Genomic DNA, 25,955 nt, shown 5'->3' with positions numbered 1-25,955 from the left:
TTATCTCAGTATTTTGGAAGGAGAATGAAGCTGTGAGCAGAGAGCATGTGCTGGACAGCCTTAACTGCTTCAGACCTGCCAGCATGGATGTCCCCAGCTGCACAGGACAGCTGGGTTGGAGGTTTGTGGCCTTGATGCTGACATCTGATGGCTCATTTATGATCCTGGGGATCTTTCTGAGATTTCCTTAATCAGGGATCTTGCTGCATTCCCAGCTTTCCTGGGCTACATAAGGCAAACCTGCGCCCTTGGTTCCCCTGGAAGAAGTGGATGCTGCTGCTGTGTGGAAGTGCTGGTGCTGGAAGGCTGTTTTGCATCATTTCTTCTACCCAAGTGCATCAGCAGCCCTTATACATCCTTTTGTGACTGGCTTGGCAGCCAAGGATTGCAGTGCGAGACCGGCACCTGCACAGGTTTGCTGGAATCATGCTATAATTGTGCCTTCTGCCTTTTTCTGACAGCAGAGGTGCTGGGATCATTAGGCACGAGAGCACTAATGAAAGAGAACCAGTCCCTGCCATGTTTTCCACTTTCCCCCACTTTATTGCCTAATTCACAGCAGGGCAGTTCCACGTTCGTTCTCTTGGGATTGAATTTAAGCAGAACTGCACTTAATCACCTGTCTCATTAATCCCTAATATTCTGTGTGCAGATCCTGCTAACAGAGCTGTGCAGGAAGGTGGTGCTGAGCTGGCGAGGAATTAAACAGCTTTACCCTAAATGAAAGCCAAACTGGCAGTTCCCCAGCTGCCAAGGGCTGAAACCCAGGTTATGCTGGAGGATGTGGCCCAGAATCTCCCAATGGCCCAAGTGTCAGAAGAATGGACCAACATGGAGCTGGAGCAAGTCAGTGCTCCCTGCAGATGGAGACCACACTCATGCCAACATTAGCATGGGGCAGTTCTCATCCTGAACGTGGCTGTCACCACAAGGTGGTCACCACCATTTCCATACTGTCTGAAGTAAATGTTCCCCTGGAGTTGCACTTCTTTCCCTGGAAGATGCAGTGGTGGGGCCAATTCCCACTCACTGCTGGGCATCTCCATCTTCCCCATGCCTGCCAGCTCCAGGATGCAGCAGGAGGGATGCGGCTGCACAGGGAGCTGGGAGCATCACCATGGTTACAGGCACTCTTTGATTTTTATTTTTTTTTTTAACCACTGCTCAGATTGAAGCACTGCAAAGGAACCGAGTAAAAGGTGCTGAGGTTTCAGATCCCTCCCCCCCCCCAAGAAGTCCACATAGCTCAGGATGGAGACTGTTGAGAGAGGAGCTCTGGTTGGTAGTTCATTTCTTCTGTCCTAAATCAATCAAGCAGAAGTGCACTGTTTGGCTCTAAACCATGTTGTTCTCCCCATATCCCTCGGAGGAACCTCCCACGGACTCCCTCCTAAACTCTCCAAACCACCCCTTTGATACAATGTCTGTGTGGCTACAAAACTTACCACCCCTTCCTGATTTACCCAATTAAACCTGCACTTAAGGAGTCACCCTTCCCCCCCACTTGATGTCAGTTAGGAGGCACACCTCAGGTGGTGATGGCTGGGGTTGGACTGTGAGTGAACTGCTCTGCTTTGGATGCCCTGCACTGCAGCTCCTTACTCCTCACTCCCATTGAGGCCCCACTGCTCTGCTCCAGCAGGACGGACGCGGCTGGCTGGGGTTTCAGCCAGAGTTTCATCAATAAATGGTTGAGCACTTTACAACTCCATTTCTGCCACAAGGTTCTAGAAGGGCTTTGGATGTGATGCATAGATGCCTCACCAAGCAGCAAGACGTGGGTTTGTGCTGCTCCAGCTTCTCCTGCAGAGAGGAGAAATGTCCCTGAGCTTGAGGACACACGAAGTCCCAAAGCCTGGCAGGGGCACCTGGGGATTTGCTGCTCCAGATACAACGTGGCACCATTCTGACACCAGCAGAAATATGCTAACATCGCCAATCCTTTCTTGGAAAGACCCAGAAGTAAGCAATGCTGGGGGCATACCTGTCCTCCTTTGCTTTAGTGACGTATGTTTCTGGAGAGCTGGGAATGGTTGTGCAGAGGTAAGGGGATGCCCCCACAAGACACCACTGAATCCAGCAGGATGCTTCCCAAGTCAGTGCTACTTCTTTCTCTTCTGCATTAGAGGAAAGCAGATCAGCAGATAAATGTGCTGGGTGTGATGCTCATTCTCTTTCTACAATACCCCAGGAGGTGGGAACCCCACCAACATTTTCTCTGGTTAAAAAGTATCCTGGTGATATTTATGAAATGTTTATTCCTTTCTTAGGAAACTGGGAAGACAACGGGACACCGCTGCCCCATCCTTTCTGTACCCCAAGGCACAGACACAGAGCACAGCCAGCTGCCCATGCGGACAGGCTGAGAGATGAGAGGAGATGCGATATTTTTTTCCCCGATGATTTCCCTCCTGTGATCTTAGCCTCTATTTGTAACAGCAGCAGATCCATGTCCTCAGACAAAATCTGCTTTTCAAGCGACGATGTCCCTTTTCATAACAAATGCTGCCAGCTCCTAGAAGTGATAGCTCACCATCGGCGAGAGGACACTGGGACGCTCTCCGAGATGCCGTGTCGAATAGATCTTCCACTGTACTGCAACAAATCAAATTTAGGGAGAAAGAATTTGAAAACAAATTACCAGTGAGATATTTCAAGCTGACAGCAATTTGGAGCAACTTAGGTCTGTCTGGTAAGGACTGCATTCCTTTTATTTTTCTGTCAATAGCATCTACCTTACAGGATCGTTTTCTCAATGATAATTCTCTTCTCTGAAACAGAAAAGCCTCAGTACACTTAAGTTGATAACTCCCCCTTTGATCACATTTTGGTGGCAATACCTGTCATTGATGACAGCATATCTCCCTTTGGAGGAAGTTCTGATATGTGGCAGTGGGATTTCCAGCTCAGGGAGGAGAGAGACCTTTGGATTCCCTCTGGAGATTTTCAAGACCCATCTGGATTCCCCCGCAGCCTACGTAGTGAACCTGCTTGGCAAGGAGCTTCCTAGGTAACCTCCAGATGTCCCTTCCAACCCCTATGGTTCTGTGATTCTGTAATTCGGGCACTGGAGATAGCTGGACACAAGCTTGGGCTTTGCCCACCTCATGGTCAGCAGTTGGCATGATGATCTTCATGGTCTTTCCCAATCTAAACAACTCTGTGATTCTTCGTGTTTGAGAACGGCACTAATCTGCTCTGTTTCCCTGCAACACCATAGAGGTAACTTGGACCTATTTCTGTCTGCACCAACAACCCACTGCCACCATGTCCAGCCCCGTGTGAGCGAGCAGGGTGCTTTAATCACGGAGGAAAGCACGTCAGCAGCTCCATCAGCAAGCAGAGAGGATGGGTGGTGAGGAATGTGGCGGGGTGGAAGGGAATGCGGCAGTGCTGACATGCCCCGAGCAGCACAGACATAAAAGGAGTGCACTAGTCTGTAATTTGCCTGCAATTTCTCCTCGGGAAGCAATGAAGTTTTACGACTAGCCCTGTCCATGCCCGTGTATTTCTTCCAGAAAGAGGCAGATAAAAATAGGCTGAAACTGCACTGAGAAAAAGAGAATGTTGACATCCCTTTGAAATCTCTTTGCAGCCAACAGATGCCAGCTCACTTTGGCCAAGCACTTAGCCAGGGGATGCTGGGGGGGCTGAGCAAGGGTAGGGTCCCCCTGTGCAAGGCTGGTTCATTGGCACAGACCTCTCAGCCTGGAGAAGTGGGCCAAGAAGAGTGGTGCGCTCAGCCTTGTGTCCAGCATGTGGGAATAAGGTGTTCATTGGGAAGGTGGGAAGCCTTGAGCCAACAGTGTTGGTTGTCTTGGGGTCCTTTCACACCCTAAATTAAAATCACACAGTATTTGTATTGCCCTGCTTCCCACCAGGATAAAGAAAGCAGTCTACAATGCTTATTTATTCAAGTGGTGCCTTAGAAGCTAAAATCTTCTATTCTCCACGGATATGAAATGCTCAGTGATATAACAGAGGCTCTATTTAAAATTAAGAATTCTCTCCCCATGCCCTTGGCTGAGCTTTGCTGCCCTGCATAGTCCCACCTATCTGGGAACCACGTTTCCGCGGTGCTGCATGCTCTCTTAAGTCCTCACATCGTTTTAGGATCTTCCCAGATGGAAAGTGCTATAGAAATGTAAAACTTTATTAATTAAAGGCTGAAATAGATGCAGTGTGTGGAGGTCAGTGACTCATACAGTAGGATTCTCAGGCTTCTGCTATGCATTGCCTCGGGGCATTTTTTTGAATGTTCCCTTCTCTGGGGCTACAGCAGTTTATTACACAAAGGCTGTGTGAACGGGAGGTGAATGCAAACTGCTCGGGCTGCACTGCTGGCAAAGCAGCAGCCGCTGAGCCCAGTTGCCTGAGCCTTTTGGGACAGCATCGTCTCTCTCTATTGTTTTCTGCCTGTTCCAGGATGCCCGTGCCATAGGAGAGGGCACAGGGGCTGCTGGCCCCATGCTGGTCACGTTGGCTTTATGGATTGCTTTCTATTTCCACAGGCCCCGGGAGCACTTGGCAGTGAGGAGGAGGCAATGCTGCCATTCAGATCCAGCCACTTCCTAAGAATGAATCCCAGCATGTTTCTAGTAGAATGCTTCTCTCAGAGGGAGTGGGCAGTGATGGTGAATGAAATGGTTGTGAGCCCTGGAGCAGCGAGGGGAAAATGGGCACAGTGGCTGTAGCCCCAGCTAATGCACACTGCGCCAACCCTGGGACACAGCAGAGCCCAGTGGGGCAGCAGTCCCATTCCCAGGCAGAAAGCAGTGCCGGTGGGAGCCCTGCGTGGGGGCAGACGGACTGGCAAATCCATCCTCCTGACTCAGCTCTGTTTAATTGAGGCTGCTGCTTTACTATGCACAGCTTGGATGGTGTGGCTGCTGCCCCACCAAAAGCAGCACCTCCCAGTGCTTCCACCCTGCTAACACAGTCCTGAGGCATCCATGACCTCAGGACATTGAGATGAGCTTCCTGGCTGTGCAGATTCCTAACTGGATCCTGTGAGCTTCCTATGCAGTTCTGTGTCAGAGCCCTGAGGAGGATCAGTGATGTTTCCCAGCAGCATGGAAATGCTGAGACTGATTCTGGGGTCCCTCAGGACCTGGTGCCATGGCATGCATGAGATGGCATCTGTGCTAGACCCTCAGTTTGGTCTCACAGTGCTGTGTTGCTGGCTTCATTAGAGCCACCCAAGAGAATGTTGCTCACCCAGACATGAGGTCCCTGCCCTGCCCCATGCTGGTAGACCAAGGGTAGGCAGACATGGCAAGGCTCTGCACTACAAGGCTTCTCTGTGGCTGTCCTTGTTGGGCTGTAACATCAGCCTGCACAAAGCCTATATCCCCAGCTGCGTGGACCCTGAGATTCTTTTACACTTATCTTTTGTTTTTACTCTTGCCACTGACCATTCAGCCTCTTCTGCAGCACCTTCCACTCAGTGCTGCTTTATACCTTCCCATCTTTTCTTCCTTGCTGCCTTCATCTCCTGCCCTCTCCCATTTCTCGGTTCCTCTGTTACCACCTCTGGCCCCTGAAGTCCCATTTCCACACCCTTCGCTTTTGCTTCAGTGCTGACTTCTCAAAAACAAAACTGAAATGCTCCTATCAAAACCCACAAAGATCAAACGTACACTTTGAAGCAGGCATGAATGTATGCATGGAGCAACTATTTTACTTTCAGCAATGTTGTCACAGAAACAGAAAATCCGATTCCAGCTAACGCACGTCACTTGGCCCCCTGTCAGCTGTGACTAGCAGGCAGCACAGGTACACCAGGTGCCGTGTAAACAAGATCCTTGCTTAGCACGCAAATCCAGCCCAGGATACAGCAGGGAGAGGGCAGCTGCTGCTGTGGCTACACCCACACGGGTATCCTTAGGCAGCAGTAGGCAGCGACTGCCTCGTGCACACCTCTGACTAACGCAGGTACTCTGCCAGCTGTGTGCAATCTCCAGCCACAGTCTGCTGTGACGTGCTGCACCCTGAGTTTCCCTAATAGAGGCAAGATCGAAAGCGTTTGTTTGCTTTGTGCTGAGCAACCCGCCAGCAATACTGCTGCTGCACCCTCTCCTCTGTGCCTGCTTCTCCCCCTGGCTTACATTTGCTTTTTAGCTGGTGAAAAGGGCTGAAAACAAAACAAAACACTAAAAGAAAATGGAATTACAAAACCATAAACACTGTTAAAAGGGAGATTCAGGGGCAAGCAGAAAAATTCTGACTCATTTCAGAAAATGGATTGGATTTCAACTGCTGGCACAGCCTGATGCTGTCTCAGTGACATGTGCTGGATGGGAAGTGCTAGCTATAGTTCCTGGGTGCCTGTCCAAACAACACCCTGCATTTCAGTCTTGCTGACAAAGCCTGCCTCCGTGTTCCGAGAGAGCTGTTAATTAAGAGGCAAAGTCCAATCTCAACCTGGCTGGCTCTATTTTTACATGATTTTGTTTTTGTTTCCTGCGTCTTTTCACTTGATTCACAAGCCATCAGAGCTGCCAGCTGATTGCTTGCGTTTTTGCTTTGCTTTTCAGCAGCGTGGCACAGAACGTGTGATTCTCCACCATGCCAGGCCTTCTACCCTTGGGTTTGTAGTTTTAAAAGAGTTTTTTTTGTGTGTATTTTTTTTTTAATCTGACATTTTGTCCTGAAAGGATGTGAGACGTGCGAAACCAGTGAATGTGGAAGCCACCACAGGAGGCCAAGACACAGTATTAAAAGGAGTAATGAAAGAAAGCAAGCTATTGAAGTGTAAACTCAATTTTACCGTGAGTACGCTGCAGATCAGAAATGAGTAGTTTGGATCCCTGTTGCAACCGACACCAAAATATTAATGTCTTGGTACAAACAGGAAACAGAGAGAGCTCAGAAATCTGTTCGCTCTGTTTTTCTAGAGGAGACAATTTGTTAAGACACCGAACACCCTGTGTCATCTTAATAAATAGCATCTCTATAATAATAGACCTTGCTTTCTTTCGATTAACTTTGCTCACAAGGTTGGACTCTTGATCCCTGTTTTCTTCCTGGTTTGGAAAACAAAGGCGTTGCTTTTATTTCCCTGCCTTGGATCCCGTTCTTGGGTTAAATCTGCAGGAAGGAAAAATGCAATCTGAATCGCTGCAGGACACCGCCTGCCTTCCTGCAGCAGCGGCCGGCAGGAGCCTGGCGAAAATAGGAAGTGCAGTCCTGGTAATGTCTGGGCCCAGAGAAAAATCACAGCTGGGAGCCATGGTGTGAACCACAGCATGCTCTGCAGTGACATGGGCTGGGGGTTGGCACCCCGGGAATCTGCATGGGCTGAATTGCACTGCTCGATGTAAGCTCCCTGAGGGCTGCCCGAGCTCTGTGTTTTGATTAGTATCAAAGGATGGAGCAAATAGATTCAGGTATCTCAGAAATGCTGGCAAATGAGTCATGAAATGTATTAAATTTATTCATTTGTTTTTACAATGCAGTACGAGCGCAAGTTCTGTAGAGATATTTGAATTAAAAGTCATGTCAAAACAAACTATGAAAAATACCAGTGATTTGGTGCAGAGTAAACGTGGTCGCTGGCACTCTTCAAAGCCTTTGAAATACATTCTTCCTTAGAGACATTTCTCCCCATCAACAAATCTACCTCCATTGACTAACGCTCAGCTCCTAAAAGCTCCCTAAGAGCAAGGGCTGCCACTGACCGCACCAAGCAGCAAGCATGGCTCAGGAAATCCCTGCAGCGTCACCGCTCACACAGCTCCATTCCTGGATGCTCTCCAGGGCTTCAGTGTCTTTCCTGCAGCGAGGGGCCCAAGCCTGAACACAGTGCTCAAGGTGCAGCCTCACCAGTGCTATGTACAGCGGGAGTGTTGAGGAACAGCATTAAACTTTCAAATGAAAGCAACTCCTGAGAGGAACGGAGCTGTTTTCTTTGAGATCATCCACTGGTTTTCCACAAGCTTGCTACCTCTGCATCCTGCAGTAGCCCAGGAAGTTGAGGGCTGCTTCAGACTCCTGCGGACCCTCACAGCTAAACGTATGATGTGTGTTTTCAGTTGTTGAAATTAGACATCGAAAGGCTAACTACAACTCCATAATGTCTCAGTCAGGAGCCACAGCTCCAAGATGGGACATCCCAGGTTTGACTTCTGGGGGCCTACAATGCTCTTCTAACAGCAGTAAGTCTTAGTGAGGAGCAGCTGAGTGCTCTGGGCTGTCCAGCCTGGAGCGGAGGAGGCTCTGGGGAGGCTCTGTACACCTTCCTGCAAGGAAGTTGTAGGAGCACTCAGTAAGTGTGTTGTAAGTGACAGGATGCAGGGAGACAGCAGCACATTGCACGAGGGGGAATTTAATTCAGCTATCAGGAAGGATTTCTTCATAGAAAGAATGGTAAAGCAGCGGAGCAGGCTGCTGGGGACGAGGCCCCATCCCACAGGCACTGAGATTGCGGATGTGGTGCCTGGGGACTGCAGCAGTGCTGCTGGGGGTGCGCTGGGTGGTCCTGAAGGTCTTCCCCAAGTGAAAGCACACCGCGATCTCACTCTGTTCGGTCAGTAGCCGGACGATTTTTTGCCCCCGCGAGAAGTTTTGACTGGAAATGTCGGTCCTGCCCCAAGCATGAGGTGCGAGGGGAGACGCCCGGGCTCCGCAGTACGGCCCGGCCGGCCTGCAGGGCCGAGGCGAGGCGGGCGGCACCCCCAGGCCGGGCCATCACCTGGCCGCGGGGCGGCGCGGCGGGCGGTGCCGGGAACAGCGGCCGGGCGGGGCGGGAGCGGCGGCGGGAGGCGGCCGGAAGAGCCCATTTCCTCCGCGGGACGGGAGCGGGTGCGGCCGAGACAAAGCGGCCGGGGGTCGGAGCAGATCGTGCGGTGCGGCGGGGCTCCCTCTGCCCTTCTCCGGTAACTCTCGGCGCTCTTCCCTCGCGGTTCTCCCACACGGAAACTTTTGGCGGCGGGACGGGACGGGCGCGGCGGCCGGAGCTGAGGCCGCTGGTCGGGAGCGGGGCCGTGGGGCTGCGGGCGGGGCCGGGGCAGCGCGGCTTCCGGGAGCGGCCGTGGGCCGGGGTCGGTCCGCCCGTCCGCCCGTGGCGTTTCGGTGATCTCGGAGGAGAGCGGGCGGGGCCCGGCAAAGTCCGGGCAAGTTTCGATGTCTGCGCGGAGTTCGCTGGGAGACTTCGCCCGGCGCGGGGCGGTCCCCGAAAGCTCGGGCTGCCCGCCTGGTTCCTCGGGGCCGCTCCGCTTCTGTTCCTCCGCTTCGGGAGCGGCCGGCCTCCCTCCGGGCGCGGTGCCGGCCCGCCGCTCCGCTTCGCCCTGCCGGCCGTTGGGCGCCGCCCCCGTGCGCGGGCGGACGAGGCGGCGGTGCGGCCCGCTGCGCTGTGCTCGCCCTCGGCCGGACGGCGGTGTCCGCTTCTGTCTGAGCTGCCGATCCGTGACCCCCGTGCCCCGCCGCGATTCGCGCTCACCGCTTGCCTTAGGAGTGCTCGCGGCCTCGTTCCAGCACCCGGCCTGCCCGCCCGTGGCGTGGCTGCGGTGGTTGGGTTGAGCCACTCTTTCCCTTCATCCCTGTTTCCTTTTTTTCTTAATATTTTTTTCCCCCTTTTTTATTTTCTTGGGACGGGGCTGAACGACCAGAGCCGTTCCTGGAGCTGCAGTTGCTTCCTGTGTTTTTCCTGCACGGGGAGGAGGAGGAGGTGTGGAGGCTCTGCTGGCTGCACCCATTCCAGTGCACAGCACTGGGTGAGGCTTCGTTTCACACGCTGCCCAGCTCAGCCCTTGGGCCGGGCCGTTGGGAGGTCATTCTGTGCTTAAATGGTGTGAAAGCCAGCTTGCCTCGTGGAACGCGTGGTCTTTGGGTTTGGTTTGACTTGTCTTTGGGTGCTGAGTATTTGGTAGCACTTGTTTCTCCTTCCTGAACGGAAACTTCTCCTTTGGAAAGGGCGTTATTTTATGTTGAGTCTGTTTTTTATTCAGAGGAATGGTTTTTAAAGGAAATGTCTTAGTCTGTTCCTCCTCTGAAAAGTCAATGATTTACTTCTAGTGGTTCTTTTTTTTTTTTTTTTTTTGAGGCTTTGCCCTAACCTTTTCCATAATAAACAACAAGCCTTCAGCTTTTTTCAGCCAGCTCTAATAATAGGCCTCTGCACTGGAGATTAAAAGTTTACCCAAGGTGGCAGGGGGGAGCGCAGCGGGCGGAGATTAGAAATCCTGCACCCAAACCGATGACTTAAAATACTGTAGCAAATATTTATGTCTCCATAAATTCTCGAGCTTTGTGTAACATCAGCGTTTCCAGTGTCTGACATGTGTAATGGCAAACGCTAATATAAAGCTGCTTCACAGGGTGTCCGTGGGTCTGATAAAGTTAACTGAAAGACGTAATAGAAAAACAACTTGTGTGTTTTCAGTGGCACGAATATCTTCCTCCCGCAGCTGTGAGATGGAGAAACTGATCTTGCAAAAGAATCTTCATAAATATAAGTGTTTATGAGCTGGAAATAGACTTCAGTAGGAAGTCAGGCTTGCATTGAAGTTGCACCTACTGTTAGAACTTGATTTCTAAATTTCTTTTCTTATGAACAGAGTTTGTTAGGCTCATGGAAATACTTAATGGCATGGCCAATCAACTCGTCATGGATGGTTAGTAAGGTTGGTGTAGTGTGAGAAGGTACAAGGCCATGGTTCTCTCTGAAAAGACTCGATGTATGGCATCTGGTTTGGTTTTACTGGCATCTCTTGGCTTTGGACACCAGAGGAAACATGGTGAATAAAAGAGGACTGATTATTATGTTGCCAGCACAATGCCATATTGAGGCAAAGTCATCTCACACAAAGCTGAATGCCCATTGTTGTTCTCTTCTGAAGTGCCTTGACTGGAAATCATTCAAAGTCTTGCGTTGTGGAACATTAGTGTGTATAACCTTGAGGATTTGGGTTCTTTATTACTTCTGGGAATCCACCCCAACTTAGCTGTATAGCTAATCTGGAGTAGCTCTGCTCTGTATGTAGCTCGTGCGTTGGTTAAACGGAGTTACAGCTTTACAGGAAGTGCAGATGTTGATGATTACTACTTCTAGCTTCATGTGATTTTAATCCAGCATGCGAGGCTGGAAAGAAAAACTGCAACAGCACCTTTGTTGGAGGAACCCAACTGAGAAGAGAAGCACTGGGAGTGACCTGTGGTGCCACAAGGCAGCAGTGGGTGGCAGAGCCCAGTGCAGGGATGTTGTGCCTCATGGAAGTAAAGGAACTGCAGGAGGAATGCAGCTGTAAGTTGGGTCCTTCTCCTGAGTAACTGAGACTCTTCGTCTCCCATTCAGGGTGAGAATGGGTGTTGACTCGGTTTTTGTGTGTGTGTAATGGGTTACTGTAGACTCTCCTATTAGCAAATCTGATACTTGAATGTGATTCATGATTCTACCTTCTCTGCTCTATTTAAAGAGCCAGCTACCTTTTATCTGGCATGATTACATATTTTTGTTAGTCGATCCCAGCTGTACAGCACAAAACATCTGCTAGTCCTTTCGTGGATGTTTGTAAACAACTCTGGTAGAATCAGAGAGGAGTAACCTTTTTGTCTACACTTGATGAAGCAATAGAAATAATTCAGAGTGCCAACCTAAACTACCACAGTTTGCAAATGGAAATTCTCTGCAGTCTCTTGACATTCCCTTACTTCTGTTAGAACTCTAGTTTATAAGGCAGCTACCTGAATAATCGTATTTACTCATCTGCATATCTCTTGAAAGGCTTTCTTTGAATTCAGGCATCTAAGAATGGGGAAAGCAAGCTTGGGGTCAGGTACAGCTAAGGGGGGTAGTTTACCAAGGCAGATAGTGCAACAGTAGCAAGAACACAAACCAAACCTGATGCCAAACAGTTCCCTAGTACATCTGTTTCAGTATATTAAATGACAAGAAGTGTACACACATTGTAATCTAAGAGTGAATTCAAATCCTTAATGTTTCCAAGGGATGAGCAAACAAACTGGAGCCCAGCAGTGATGTGCCAGGTAGGATTTCAGTGCCCACAGCGAGATACAACTGCCAGTGTGTGCTTCTTTCCAAAGAACTTCCAGTTTCCAAAGCTATCTGTGCTGTTGCAGAACAGAGCTGTGCCTCACATGTGTGCTTCAGAAGGCTTTCTGGTCAGCGTGGGGCTGATGGCAGGGAGTGGGTGGGATGTTGGTGTAAGATGGGATAGGAGATGCTGTGAGCTTATTGGTGCACTCCATTCTGGAGTGGCCTTGAGCAGTTATTTTGGGAAAAGGAGACTGAAATTACAGGGCTTGTGGAGAGCTGATGAAGGCTCAGGAAAATAAGATTCTATTTTTTTTTTTTCTTCTGGGTATTGTCTGAAGGAAATGAGGAGAGTTAGGGTCAGATGCTTCTGATGCGCTTGTGTCCTTGCTGCTGTGCAGCACAAGATCAAGAGGGCATTTAGGGAAATACCTAATTTGCTGCTTTTAAATTGATAAAGAAGTCAATAAGAAGTAATGCTGCCCTGATCTTGACCTTGATGGCTCTTTTTTTTTTTAACCCCTCAACCTTCTGTGGCCTTTCACACCCACAAAGGTTCAGAGAGTTTTCATTCATTCCCTGCTTTGTTCTGGGTCCTTTCATGAGTGATATCTCCACAGCTTTAAGGGAGGATTCTTTTAGAGTTATCTTTCTAGGTAATATAACCTCAGCCCAGGAGATCCACTTAAATGAAATGGTCTGCACTAAACTTCACTTAACCAAAAGGGTCGGTTTAATTTTTTATGTAAACAAGACTGAGCTGTGTGCTTATAAAATAATGTTTAACCTGAGTAACACCGAGCGAGTTATTATTCATCTTTGCAAAGTGCTCTTGAGATGAAGCTTTAGAGAGGCTTTTTATTATTGTTATTGACTAGAATGATAATTATATTAAGAGACAGCTTTGAAATATCAGGGGACAGAACTGGTTGTATGCTGGCGGAGGTGCAGGATGGTGCAAGCAGGTATTTCTTCCACGTAAATGTAGCTGATGGATGCATACAAACTCTCCATTCTGTACCCATTTTAAAGTGTCCATGGAGTGCCTGCTTGTAAAACTAAGTTCCTTTGGCATGACTTGGAGGCATAAGGGGTATCGTGGCTCAGTGTCAGAGTTGCCAAAGGTGTTGGATAATTCATAGAATAATATTTGGTGATGGTGGTGGAAATATATGTATGTACAAGTTCTGTGCAGGCTTTGCATGCAGTTTGTGTTGTGAAATGGAGTTCATGTCAAGCAATGCCTGATACCCAGATGTTGGAGTCTAAGCATATTAAAGCTTAAATTATTTTGTTTAAAGGATGAGAAGCCAAAATAATGGACTGGAAGTGGTGATGGGGGATTTGATGGGGTTTTCTTGGGAGAGCTGGGAAGTCGTTGGCCTGCAGTCCTGTCTCCAAGCTTTTTGTTGGGGGAGGGTCTGGGTCCTACTGCTGCCATCAGCTTCCTGCTGACTGCCTGGTCCTTGTCTGAGCTCTGGCTCAGATCCTCTTCCTGGCCTTCACCAAGCTGCCTGGTCACACTAGGAGGAGAGAATAAGGCAGGAGCTCAAGAGCCATTCCCTCTGCTTGTCACACTGTGAGCAGTACTGCTCTGGTTTTATCAGTATTCCATCACTTGTGCCAGTTGATGCAGTTATGGAGCAATAGATACTCTTGGGCAGTGGCTGATATCTTCCTCTGGTTTCCTATTTGTAATTTTTGACTCTGACCTCTTTTATTATCCCCACAATCACTTGGCTTCCTTCTGTCTTTCTTACCCCTCCTCCCCCCCAAGTCCATAAAATCATCCCCAAAGGGAAAGCAACAGGAAAGCAATAAAAGAAGGAAATGGCATTATTTTCAATAGGCTCAATTTGATGACTTATTTTCCTTTAAATTCCCAAACCCGACTGGGAGTTCAGAAGGCTTCGTACAAAGGAAGAACATGACTTTTTTTTTTCCAAGGCAGTAAAAAGCCACGATGTGGTTTGGGTCGATGAAAATGGCTTGATTTCTACATGAAGCTGGGCTTTTATAGTTTGTGCCACTTCCACTTTTTGGGATATGTGTTTATTTACAACCAAAAGAATTTCCTAACTAGCCTTAAGTGTCCTGAAAGCAGGCATGCAAGGCTTCCAGGAAAATAGGCTCAGGGGTTACTTGTTGCTCCATGGCACTTCCACTGCTGTCAGGAGTGCTCAAAGTACTCCAGTTTTGTACTGAAACAGAGAAGAGTGTGGTGTGACTCCTTTTGCCCTCCATTTCTGGCTGCGGTTAGTCTGTCTTCAATCAGATTCTGAGTTGGTTTTTTTACTCGGTAAATCACTGTCAGCAATTTGTTTCGTTCCTCTCTGTGCCCTTCCAGAGAAGCCGTGCAGCTCCCACTGGTCCCTCCTATGTGCTCTCCTCAGCTTTGTTCCCCGTTGGTGTGCAGAGAAGGTGTTTGTTTGAGCATCCTCCCTTACGTATTCCTCCGGATAATTGCAGTCATTTACGACGCTTAACTCATCCAAACAGCGCTTGTGCGTTACATTCCTGCTCAGCCTTCATCCCGGGCTCTGCTTTTGTGTTGTTTTTTGATTCCTTAGCTTGTGTGTGTCGGTGGAGCTGCAGGCTGACTTGTGTGGAGGCGTGTGGTGATGGTGCAGCTCTTCCTCTCACCAGCTCCTGGTTTGTAGTGAAGAGATTTCTCGTGATGCACGTGGCACATCTCAGTGCTGTTCTGAGCCCTATCACCTGCGGTTTGTTATTCCTTTTTTTTTTGACTTACTGCTTTGTCATACTTAGATGAGTGTTCCTGAATGAAAGTGAAAGGCTAGAAAAGGAAATCTAAATGTCGTTTTTTTTTTTTTTTTTTTTTTTTTTTTTTTTGAAAACATCTTTCTTTTGGGGACTCATCGCTCTTGTTATTCAGTGCTGTAGTGGATGCTACTCTTTCAGTAGCTTGCACAAACTAAAAAGCAGTGGAAAAACCTTTTTCTCACTTTTGTGATACCATGGTGAGGGCTGCTTTTTTTTTTTTTGCTATTTAGTCTTTAGTTGCTTCTACCCTGCTCATGCAATTGAGAAGGAGTGTCGCATTTAGTTTCTCAGTACATTCTGACCATTTTGTCCATGTTCAAGAAAAGTGTTGTCTACCAGACCTCTAATTAGAGAAGTCTCATTTCTCATCTGTCAGAATATGTCAGCTCAGACAGCTCCAATATTTGTGTACTTCTCCTTTCTAACTGTCAATGAGGGTCTGGCTTTGGAGGCTGGGGTCAGCAGAAAGGACCAAGGGGAGTCGCATCACAGCGTATTGCTTTGGGAACGAGATGCTGGTTTGAGTGGGGTCAGGTTCTGCTTATTTCCAACCCTGTAGCTTAAACTGCGCTTCCTATTGCAGATTGAGTGCTGAAGATCAGGGGGAAAAAAAACCAAACAATAGGTTTTCTTTGCTTTTTATTGCCAGCAATCAGTTTTTTGGTTTTTTTTTTTTTTTTTTTTTGCAAGCTGTACAAGAATTAATTTTGCAGAACTGGCAAATTTTTGTGCCAATTGATAAAGTAGGCTGATTTATTACAAGCCCTTTTGACTTGTGAAAATTAATTTGTTAAAAGGCTGCCCTCCTTTTTGTTGATGTGCACTCACTGTAACATCAGTTGGTGGTTGGGTCCTGTGAGGGGCTTGCAGAGCCAGGCTCAGTAGCCACAGCCCAGTTATTGCCTCTTCAGTTACTGCGTGTCCCAAGGCTCTGAAATGTGCTTTGGGGTGCTGTGAGCTCAGGACATGCTGTCTGACTTTGAAAGTCTGCATCTAGAATGTTAAAATTATTCTTAGCAAAAGGGTTTCCCGTGTAACTAAGGAAAAGTGGATGTATGTTGTAAAGCAGCGTCTGATACATCATCAGTTTTCTTTATATGTAGTTAGAATCCTGTGTGAGTTTTGGAAATGAGAAGCCATGCAGAAATAAATGGGAAGCTCGTTGGGCCATACGATGATATCCATCTGGACAGTTAAACAGGCGTGAGCACAAGTTTGGTTCTTGCATCCTTTTAGGATCTCATCCATGACTTGAAGCCTTAATGTGGCATGAATAAAGCAGTAATTGCCCATGCTTGCTGTGATCTGGCTTCCCATACACCTCCCTTCCAGCTCCTTTGAGGCAAAATAGTCGTGCCAAAATAGAACAACCAAAGTCTACTGCTGATGTAACCGAAGGCAAGAGGCTGTTGTTAGCAGTGGCTTCTCCCAAATGTTGGCTCCTGTAGAGCTGTTGCTGTGGTTCCATGAACGCTGTGGTGAAGCTGCTTGCAGAGTGTGAGCTTTATGCCCTCAATGACAGCTAGACCAAAACTTCTAAATGGAAGGAGATTGCTTCAGTCCATGGTGCAGTAGCAGTTCTGAAGCTGCTGGGAGCAAGCACTCATTGCTTGGGCAAGTTTGTTGCATGTAAACCTGGTGACATACAGGAAAGTGTGTGCTTTCCTGTGGCCGTGCGTGGCATAGGAAGGGCTCTGCAACTTGTGAGGGGTTCTTAGGGGCTTGGTGCTGGCTTGGCTAATAAGGCAGGAGATAGCTCTTAGTTCTCTTCATTGGGGTTATGGAAGTTGTTACTTTGCCTAGGGATGTTGGGTTAGGTTGCACTTCTTAAGGTATAAAGGTTTATTAAACAAATAGCTGAGTTAGAGAAGCATTTGTCTGTCAGTGCAGTGCCCTCTGATTGGCAGCTCCAGGTCATTCTGGATAACCTTTTCCACAGCAGTGGGGATATACACAAGCAGATGGGAGCTGGGTCTGAGTGGTGCCTGTTCTGCTGGAGCTGCTGAGCGGTAGGCTTATCCTTATCTGGATTTGTCCTCTTGTTTGGCCTGTTACTGTGGCCTGTACTGAAACTTGTGGTGAAGTTGAATACACTCAAGTGATGGGAATATTTTAGGGATTAAAGAATGTAGTCAGTGCAACACCTGTAGTTTGTATTTGAAATCCTAGTTCTAGGGCTTTGTGTGGAGTTTAAAACTTAATTGCTTATAGGGTGGAGAATGAAATTTGGTAGCTGAGGAGAAGGAATTTAATGTTGAAGGTTATGTTAGAAGATGTGTGTGTGTGTGTGTGTGTGTGTGTGTGTGTATACTTGGCTTTCAGTGAAAACAGTTTAAATCAAAACCACTCAAATCCTCCTTGAAAAGAATGGTGTATACCAAATGTCCCTGACCAGCAGCCATTCTTCCATGGAGAGGAGCGCCGTGGCAGGAGGCTGTGAAGGCAAAGAGGAAAGAATGGAATAGCTTTTTCTGAATACTTCAACTACATTAAGAACAGTTCCTGGAGCCCTTTCATGGGAACTGGGCTCAGCATGTAGCATGCCTTAACCTTCTTCATACCAAGATGTTTACAGTGGATGTTAGGTACCAAAGTTCTACACATTTGTGTCTGTTGTGTTTTGTCCTCCAGCAGAGGTAGAAGATCCCTGCTTATTGTCAGCTGGGTTACGTACTCAGATAACAAAGCAAACAGACAAAACCAGAATTTCTTTGAGGGCAGAGAAGTGTGGTTTGCTGTCTGGCTGGAAGATGCAATGGGATCGTTGTCACGAATCCCCTCCGTATTCCATGCTCATGCTTGGATGATGGAATAAGGGCTATTCTCTTTACATTGCACAGAATAACCAAGGGCAGCCTGCAAGCACAGGAAAAGACAGGGTTATAATTCAGCATGACTGACTACATAGCAAAATATGAAAGGAAGAAATAAATTGCAAAATACTGTTCTCGTGTATTACTGCGCCTGGGCAAAGTGTGTTGCACAAAATGGGGACGAGTGGCTGGGTAGCACAGACAGCTAAAATGGAGAATGCCCTCCCAGGTATAAACCAAGGATTGTGTTTTAAATAGTCCTGTATAATGTTCTTCTGCTTTTTTGTATAGCATAGTGCACAAATCCAGCATGCGGTGGTGCTTGGCTTGGGTGTGTGCCCCCCGCTGTGTTCCTGAGGCTGTGTTCCTTTGAACATCACCTTCCTTAGGAGAACAGGGAGGGTCCTTCTGGAAAGCCTTGTGTTGGGGTGATTAAAATTTGAAAACGTGGAGAAGACAAATCCTGCTTAGTGTAGGAAGCACCAAGTGCTGGGGCTTACATTGTAGGAGAGGAGACCGGCGGTTAGATCTGCTGCTTCACAGCCAAAAGGTTGGCTGTGGTGCACAGCTCAGGAAGCTGAGATTGGGAGCAGAGCAGGTCGGGCGTGCTTGCTTAGTGCTGTGTGGGATGGAGCCAGCATTGCCACCAGGTGTGTGTGGGAGCAGAGCCTGGGAAAACAGGACTGGGAGCACTGGGCCCTGTTTGCTGCTGTAGGGCTGCCAGAGTGCAGAGCTCACTGTGGGAACCCTGCTCTGTGGGCTGCAGAGCCCTGGGTGCCTTTGGGACACTGCTGCAAGGAAGCCACGGGGCTGCGTTCTCTCCCTTGCCCAGGTTTAGAAGTTGTTTGCATGCCGAGATGCTAGAATTAAGCATCTGAAGTTATTCTTAAAACCTGGAATTACCAGTTTGTCAAAAACTGAAAGCCACAACTAAAGATCATACAAAAAGAGCACCGTATGCTTATTGCCTGCAGCACGTTCATGGCCTGCCAGCTTTTTTAGTGTGAAATGCAGACACAGCCTCACAGCTTGAGCAGCAGCCTTCTGCCAGGGCATCCATGCTGCTGCAGGGCACAACTCACTCCTATCCCTGCTGCCACAATCCTGTCCTCTGCCCAGCACCGTGGCAGCTCCTCTGGCTGGAACAGCAAGCAGGTGAGGTGACTGGAGATGCCAGGTTACCCTGAGACTTTGGGCTCACTGCATCAAGTGGGTGCCAGAGTTGGTGCCAGTTGGAGGCAGATTGGTGGCAGGGAAAGAAGCAGTAGTACTGCAGTAAGCTTGCTTAAAGTGGTTGGAAGTGTAATGGGAAGCTGTTCTTAAGCTTCAACTGTTGATTCATTAGAGGAAGCAGGGGGTAAGGCATCCAGGGAGGGCTCCAGCCAAGGTACTTGTTAGCTGGAAGCTAAAGCTTCTGGAAGCAACATGAAGCTTTGGAAGTGGCTTCTTTAAACTTATCATCTTCCTCTATCCATTGTGGCCTTGCATGCCTGCTCAAGCCCTGTAAGATACCTCACTCTAGGAAACATGCAACTGAAGCGAGCACCATGCTGACCCTGTAACAACCTGAAGGGCTGACATTTATCCTGCTGGGCTGCGAGTGTGGAAAATGCTGTGGCTTCATATATTTGGAGGTGGGATCTGCTGGGAAGGCATTCCTGCTCTCTGCTTCTCTTGGAGCTCTGTCTTAAGTGTCCCTCAGCACAACTCAGCAGCAACATCCAGCATTGCTGTGCCCATTGTACATCTGTGCCAGGTGCCAGCCATGTCGCCATCTCCCCTTTTCTGCTCTGCTTGCAGCAGTACTTGTGGCAGCACAGTGAGCCAGATGGGCAGCACATCCCGCCCTGCAGAAATGGGTTTCTTTTCCTCCAGCCAAATCAGCTCTTCCCCATCTGGTTAATCGCTCAGCCGTGGGAAAAGCTGTGCCAGCACCAAGGGAGTGGGATGTGAAGATGGGAGTGAGCTCCTGGAGGAGTGTGGGAGGATGAATGCTGGTTCCCAAGCAGATTCCCTGCTGCTTTTGGAACCATGGGCTGGGTGAACGCAGCTTCTTGTGCGCTGGTGTCTTCCTATATGTTCCAGTGCTTCAGATTCTGTGTTGCCTCCTCTCTTTTGCTGTGTGCTGCTCTCTCCTCGAGCCATGCAGTAGGTTGCTGGTCAGGGTAAGCACATGGTGTACCATCCCTTCCTGTAGCCCCTGGGCTGTCCCAGCCCTGCAGCTATGCTGGCTGTGGGGGGAGATCCATCTGTACTAAATGCTACAGTTTCTGCAGTCGTCATGGGAATCATTGAGTGTGCTCACAGATAGCATAGCAGAGCTTAACTGCTCTATGCTTTGTTGACAAGATATTAACATGGTTGCATCCAGTGAGGTAAAAGCTGTGCAGTCACAGGAGGAAGAAGCGCTGAGCATCAAATCTTTCTGCTCTCGGGTGCAGCCCTCCTGGCAGTTGTACCTTTGTGCCCTAAAACTACCCTGTTCACATGTGCATTTGGAGGTCTTTTATTGTATTCTTCATGAGTATTAAAAATACTATATTTACTGCAGTGTGCAAATGATATCCAAGCTGTTGCTGCCAAACAATGTATTTGGTATCAAGCCATGTTTTAAAGATAAACTCCAATAAAGTTCATACTAAGTGGTTTTATGGACCATTACTTTGGGCCAATTCGTGAGCCGTCATACTAACGTATTTGCAGATGAATTGCCTTCATTACCCTACTAATACAATTAATGTATCTTCTTGCTGTTACCTCCTGTACTCTGCTTTGTTTCTGCAAGAGGCATAGCAGCGTTAAATATATAGAAACAGCTTTTACCTGGAAACCTAATGGGCTTTCCAGAGACCTAGGCATGTATCTCAGGAACCATAAAGGCTTTCAGCGTATTTTTCTTGTCTAGGCTGCATTCACATTCACCTAATTGGGGGGAATAAAACAGGAGAGTTCCTCGTTCGGGGCAAGGGGGGGAGGGGTGGGGGCAAAGAGGAGCTTCTGTGCACACTTTCACAGTATATCACCTGAGAAACGTGTGTTTTGTGGAGGAGAGAGCGTGTGTTCTTGCCGAGCCTGGGCAGCAGCGTGCCTATGTGGCACTGGGCTCCAGTCTGGCAGCTCACTGCTCACCCAGTGCCAGCATCAGCACAGCAGGGCCCTGACATAGTCCAAGGCAGAGCTGGGCCAGCAGAATGGGCAGGGCAGGTGAGGACAGGAGCCTTGTGAGGTATTGCCTGCTGCTGAGCGTTGGGGTGAGCAGGAGAGGGCAGCCACCCTCCTGCAGCTCGATGTGCTCCTGCTGCTGTGCTTGGAGCCCTTCATCTGCCCCTCTCAGTGCTTTGATTTAAAGCTAGCAGAAATACTACGTGTGCTCTCTGTTCCCTTTTTCTAAGCTTTCAAGCTATAAAGTGCAGTGTAGGCACAAGGAGCATAGGAGGGGATGGAGATATCTGTGTGGGCTAGGTGACCGTTCCTCTCTGCGCTTTGCAGAGTTGTACTGCAGCACATCCTTATGAGGAAGTGTTTCAGTTTGTATTGGGTATTTAGATGCTCATACTGCTGTGGTGTAAGGCAGCGTGTGGCAGGGGAGCAGGCCAGTGCTGGGGCTGCAGCCAGGTGCTGCTTAGCCCAACTTCCCCACCTGCTCTCTGAGCTTCTCAAGTGCTGGAGAATTAATGAGAAATAACCATTTGTGTCTGCTGTTCCTGCGTGTGTAACTGTCAGCATTGCTGCGAAGCTCTTAGTTCTTGGTGTGCGTCGTAAACATTGCTGGGTACCAAAATTAGTGCTTTGCCTCCTGCTTCTCAAACATAGTAGGACATCGTGCTTGCCTGGCAGCTCAGGGACATCTGGTGCTGTCAGAGCAGTCTGTCTGCTGAGATGCTGTGCAGACAATGTCCTGTCCAGGGTGAGATTTAAAAATATCAGCTAACAAGTGTTTAAAACAACTCCAACAGCAAGTGCTTGGGAGGAGTGGGGAGGTGGCTTTGTAAATTACTTATTCTTCCTGACTTTCTTAAAACAAAGTTACAAAACTAATTAAGCCCAATTTTGTATTTTGAGGATGAAAATGTTTTAGATGAAATTGGGTGTGTGATTTTCAGGATGACTTGCAGTGCTGTATCGTGGCGGTAACCCAGTGAATCGTTTGGAGCAGAGCTATTCCAGCAACTTCACTGAACTTCTCCTGTAATCAGTTCTGCTGTTCCATTGGGATGTTGGTTTAGAAGAGTAATGGAAAGGAAAGGCTCGGTGACGGCTTTGAAGAGCTCTCTTCATGCAAATCTGTTTTGTTTTTTTCCCTCCTATGTAAATGTGCAGGGGAAGTGCAGTAGGTCTCTAAGCTGTTAAATATGAACCAGCTGAGTTCTCTGGCTCTGTAAGGCTCTTTTGCTTTTGTACTTGAGATGCTGTGTTGGATGAGCGGGTTGAGCTGGCCCAGCTCTGTGCTTACTGAGGTGCTCAGGGTTTCTGCTGGGCGCCCTGCTGAGCTGGCGGCTGTTGTGCAGCTGGAATGTTTCCATCTGTTGTCCCACTGCCTGGGCTGGGTGTGCAGGGCAGCAGACGTGGGGCAGAGGCTGTTGGTGTGGCCTCGTGCCAGCGCCCCTCGCACCTGTGAAGCTCTTTGGAGACCACGCAGCCTTACTTGTCTTGTCGTTGTTCTGTTGAAATATTGGGGCTTTTGGGTGCTTTGTTGTTGTTTTCAGTTTCTAACCAAAACATAAGGGTGTAAGGTCCGCGTGCTTCATAATTAGCCATTAAAAAAGAAAAAAGTTGAACCAAACTATTATTTCCATTCACATTGTAAACTTAATTTACACAGGATGGCTGTGCTGCGCATTTAAAAGCCTCTGTTTTTATTCTGTTTTTCAAATAAATTCTGATGGAGCTGATGAGAACCAAGTTATTCATAGAGCGCTTTTCTTCTAGAAATGACGGCTGTTACTGCAGGCAACGTGAACTTCAGATGGGACCCCAAAAGCCTGGAGATCAGAACACTGGCGGTGGAGAGGCTGCTGGAGCCTCTTGTTACACAGGTAAAGGAGGAAAAAAGGTGTGGGGAACTGCCTTCCTAGGGATGATTACCTGTTCTGATGTGCCACTTCCATCAAGGAACTCAGAGCTTCTAGAAGAACGCTGCAAACCCAGGGAAAGGGTAGAAGGCAGAAATCATTGCTTTGTTTTATTTGAGCTGTTACTGTGCTCAGCTCTGTGCTCCCTCAGTGTGTGATTAGATGCAGCATTTCAACTGGCAGAAGCTGATATGCTGTTTCTCACCTCTATTTTGAGTGGTGTGTTGCTAATTTGTTGTGTATTGACAAAGCTGCGTTGCTGAGGAATGACAAAAGCCCCTTGCAATGAAGCCCTCAGTGCTTGCTAAAAGGAAGGTCTCCTATATTTTCTTAAAGATTCTGAAGGGAACCCTAAATATAGGTAGAGAGAATCAGATAAATGCTGAAGTTTCTGATGGATTAGTTTATTAATTTCAAAGCAATGAGGCAACACTTTCCTACTCTGTGTGAGGGGGTATTTGCAAGCTATCTGTAGCAGCCTCCTGTTGTGTATCAGTTACCAACCCCTCCTAACGGGTTCCTGCTTAAGAAATGTGCTTTGTGGCATTTGTTACTGTTTCAGTGTATCAGTTACAATATATGCTTTCTGTTGTTGTTTAATTTCTGCCTAGGCTTCGCAGTGGGTTTGTGAATTAAAACTTACGCATGGTGTATGTTGCTCAGTAAAGTGCATGGGGAAGTATAGGAAGACTACGGCGAGCCTTGTGAATGTGATCTGCATCTTTTGGGTATTTTAGAAGTTCTTAGGAAATAATCTTTCTCTTCCGGACCTGGTAGGGTGCGCTGGAGAGATTGAACTTATGTTTCTAGTATTATTTTCCTGAGCAGTAGAATTTTTCAAGCAAGAGTATGAATTGGACACGACTGGAGCAAAGCATGAACCGAAGCGATCAAGTTATGTTTCCCGTGTGTGTCCCCTTATTTGCCATGCTGTAGTCCTTGCTTTTGAAAGAATTTGCCATTCGTTCCCTCTGGATGCACATCTGGGCTGTAGGGGGTTTGCTGTATAGCTCTGAAGCTGGAGTTACTGGTGGAGTCTTTCCTTATCAGAAGCAGTCCTGATTTGGAAAACTTCACTCAGCAAAGGAGCTTTTTGGCCAACTTCATTGTCTGTAACTTATTACTAAAGTGGCTCAACAGGCAGTACTGACAATCCCAAATTTTGTGAATGATGAGACTGGCAAAACATGGAGAGGAAAGTTGAGGAAATTGCCTTGCTGCAACCAGCTTTTTATTTGTAGTACATGATGAATTGAGACTCCCAGATCCGAATGCTTTCCATTAAAAAGAGCAGCAATGCTCCCAGCAGATGGCTTTACCTCTCTGAATCAACGTGAACCAACCTACTGAGAAGATGGATTCAGCTCAGAGGACCTTCATGTCAGCAGTCCTTGGGCTTTCCAGAACATTAATTTTTTTAGCATTGTAATTTAATGTCCTTTTGAAATAGCTTTATATGAATTTTGCTAGACTTTAGAAGGGGAGGAAGTGAGGGGAGGAAAGAAATGAGAAATGAGTGGGTTTTGTGTGGGTTTGGACATTTATATCCATAGGATTGAAAGGGATAGATCTTGATCCTAAGCTAATGGAGTAGCTGGTCATCTGACCAGAGAGGGCTCTTCATACTAAAGCCTTGCTGGGAGAAACTTGAAACATTCCTTGATTACAGGAGGATTGTGAACATCTGATTTGAGTATTTTTGCACCTAATTGTTTGGCTGCAGTATTCTCTGGTTTTGGTTGAAAAGCTGCTGCATTGCTAGATTTCTGTAGATCATGGCTTCAGCCTTGTTTGGAGTCTTTTTACGTCTGGAGAGCTATCCCAATCTATCCTCTAGTTGGTTCCTTTGTGTGTGATGCCAAAGAGCTCTGGTCTGGTTTTGAGATTGCAGTTTATCAAAGATACAAATAGAAATCAATTCTTAAATTTCTCAGGTCTGCTGATGCTTCTGAAAAATCTCTGAGCAGTTTAGCTGAATTTGTAAAGCTCATCTAATGAACCAAAAAGCATGGTAATGTTTAAAGAGAAGAGAAAAACGCTTGTTTGCAAATGTACCCTTTGGAGCTGACAGTAGAGCAAGTATTACAAATACGGTGTTTAAAGAAATTACACGTGCATGACTTTGCTGTCAGGCTGATAAACTTCTAATTTCTTTTTCCCTTCCATTCATACCTTCAGGTTACAACGTTGGTTAACACCAGTAACAAGGGCCCCTCTAATAAAAAGCGAGGGCGCTCTAAGAAGGCCCATGTTTTGGCAGCCTCAGTTGAACAAGCAACAGAGAATTTCTTGGACAAAGGAGACAAAATAGCAAAAGAGAGCCAGTTCCTCAAAGAGGAGCTGGTGGCAGCTGTGGAGGATGTTCGCAAACAAGGTAGGAGCTGCTGCAGCTGGATTTTTTTCACAGTTAATAGAACTGTTGCCATTTCTTTGCTGTTGTTACTAATGATTTTACTTCTCTACTTGTGGATTACTCATCTTCTTGGATTATCAGCTTGTTTAGCTGACTTCCTCCAGTTAAAAACATTAACTGGGCAGATCTGGAAATCAAATGTCCCAAGGAGAGATTCAGAGGAGAGACAAAGGTTGAGGCTTTGAAGAATGTAAAAAACAAACCAAAACAAAACAAAAAACACCCTAAAAAACACCACCTCAACTTAGGCAGAAAAGTAACCTTCCTCCTTGTAAACCACCGCCTCTAAATGTTATGAAACCACATCTCAAATACTTGTCAATAACCTCTGCAGAATTTGGATGTGTTTAAAACATCATTGGAGGAGGAAGAACTGAGTATTGACTTAGAACTGGATGTCTTGAATATGCAAAATGTAAACAGTGAAAAACAGAATGCAAGGACCTTGATTAAATATTCCAGACTTCCTCCCCCCACTTCTAGTGTTGATTTTTATCATTTGCCTTGTTGCTTTTCTTGCAGGTCTTTTCAAAGGAAGCCTATGGAGCGGCTTACTCTAAAATATGCACTAGTAAATGTTGCTGCTCATAAATCATTTATTGTTCTTCCAGTCATGAGCCTTTTCTACGCTTCAGTGAAACCCAGTCAACTGGTATTAATGGTGGTTGCTGCTGCAGCAAAAAAAAACAAACACCCAAAACCTCATTGGCATTAATTACTTGTTTGTAGCTGAAATTGCACAGTGATGAAATATTAGTTGAAAATGGTTTCAGTTCTGGATGTGCCTGGTTGACAGACCAAAGAAAGATCCATGTAAGAAGGCTGCAGTGTAAGGGGCTAATTGAGTTGGTTTAACTTAACAACGACAAACAGCAAAAGAT

The 25,955-nt window shown here is 47.4% G+C and overlaps 1 protein-coding gene across 1 annotated transcript in view; it reads left to right on the top strand.

Annotated features, from left to right (window-relative positions):
- The first annotated feature begins 8,743 nt into the window (after nt 1-8,743).
- The window catches only part of CTNNA1 (catenin alpha 1), a 106,432-nt gene continuing 89,220 nt past the window's right edge, over nt 8,744-25,955 (top strand). The window contains exons 1-3 of the mRNA XM_048961083.1: nt 8,744-8,876; nt 22,519-22,625; nt 24,840-25,035. Coding sequence (XP_048817040.1) covers nt 22,521-22,625; nt 24,840-25,035 — 301 coding nt within the window. The 5' untranslated portion in view covers nt 8,744-8,876; nt 22,519-22,520. The remainder of the gene's footprint in view (nt 8,877-22,518; nt 22,626-24,839; nt 25,036-25,955) is intronic.

This window comes from Lagopus muta, chromosome 14 (assembly GCF_023343835.1).
Source record: "Lagopus muta isolate bLagMut1 chromosome 14, bLagMut1 primary, whole genome shotgun sequence".
In the NCBI taxonomy this organism is placed as follows: domain Eukaryota; kingdom Metazoa; phylum Chordata; class Aves; order Galliformes; family Phasianidae; genus Lagopus; species Lagopus muta.
This window is presented reverse-complemented; position numbering and strand designations above follow the sequence as displayed.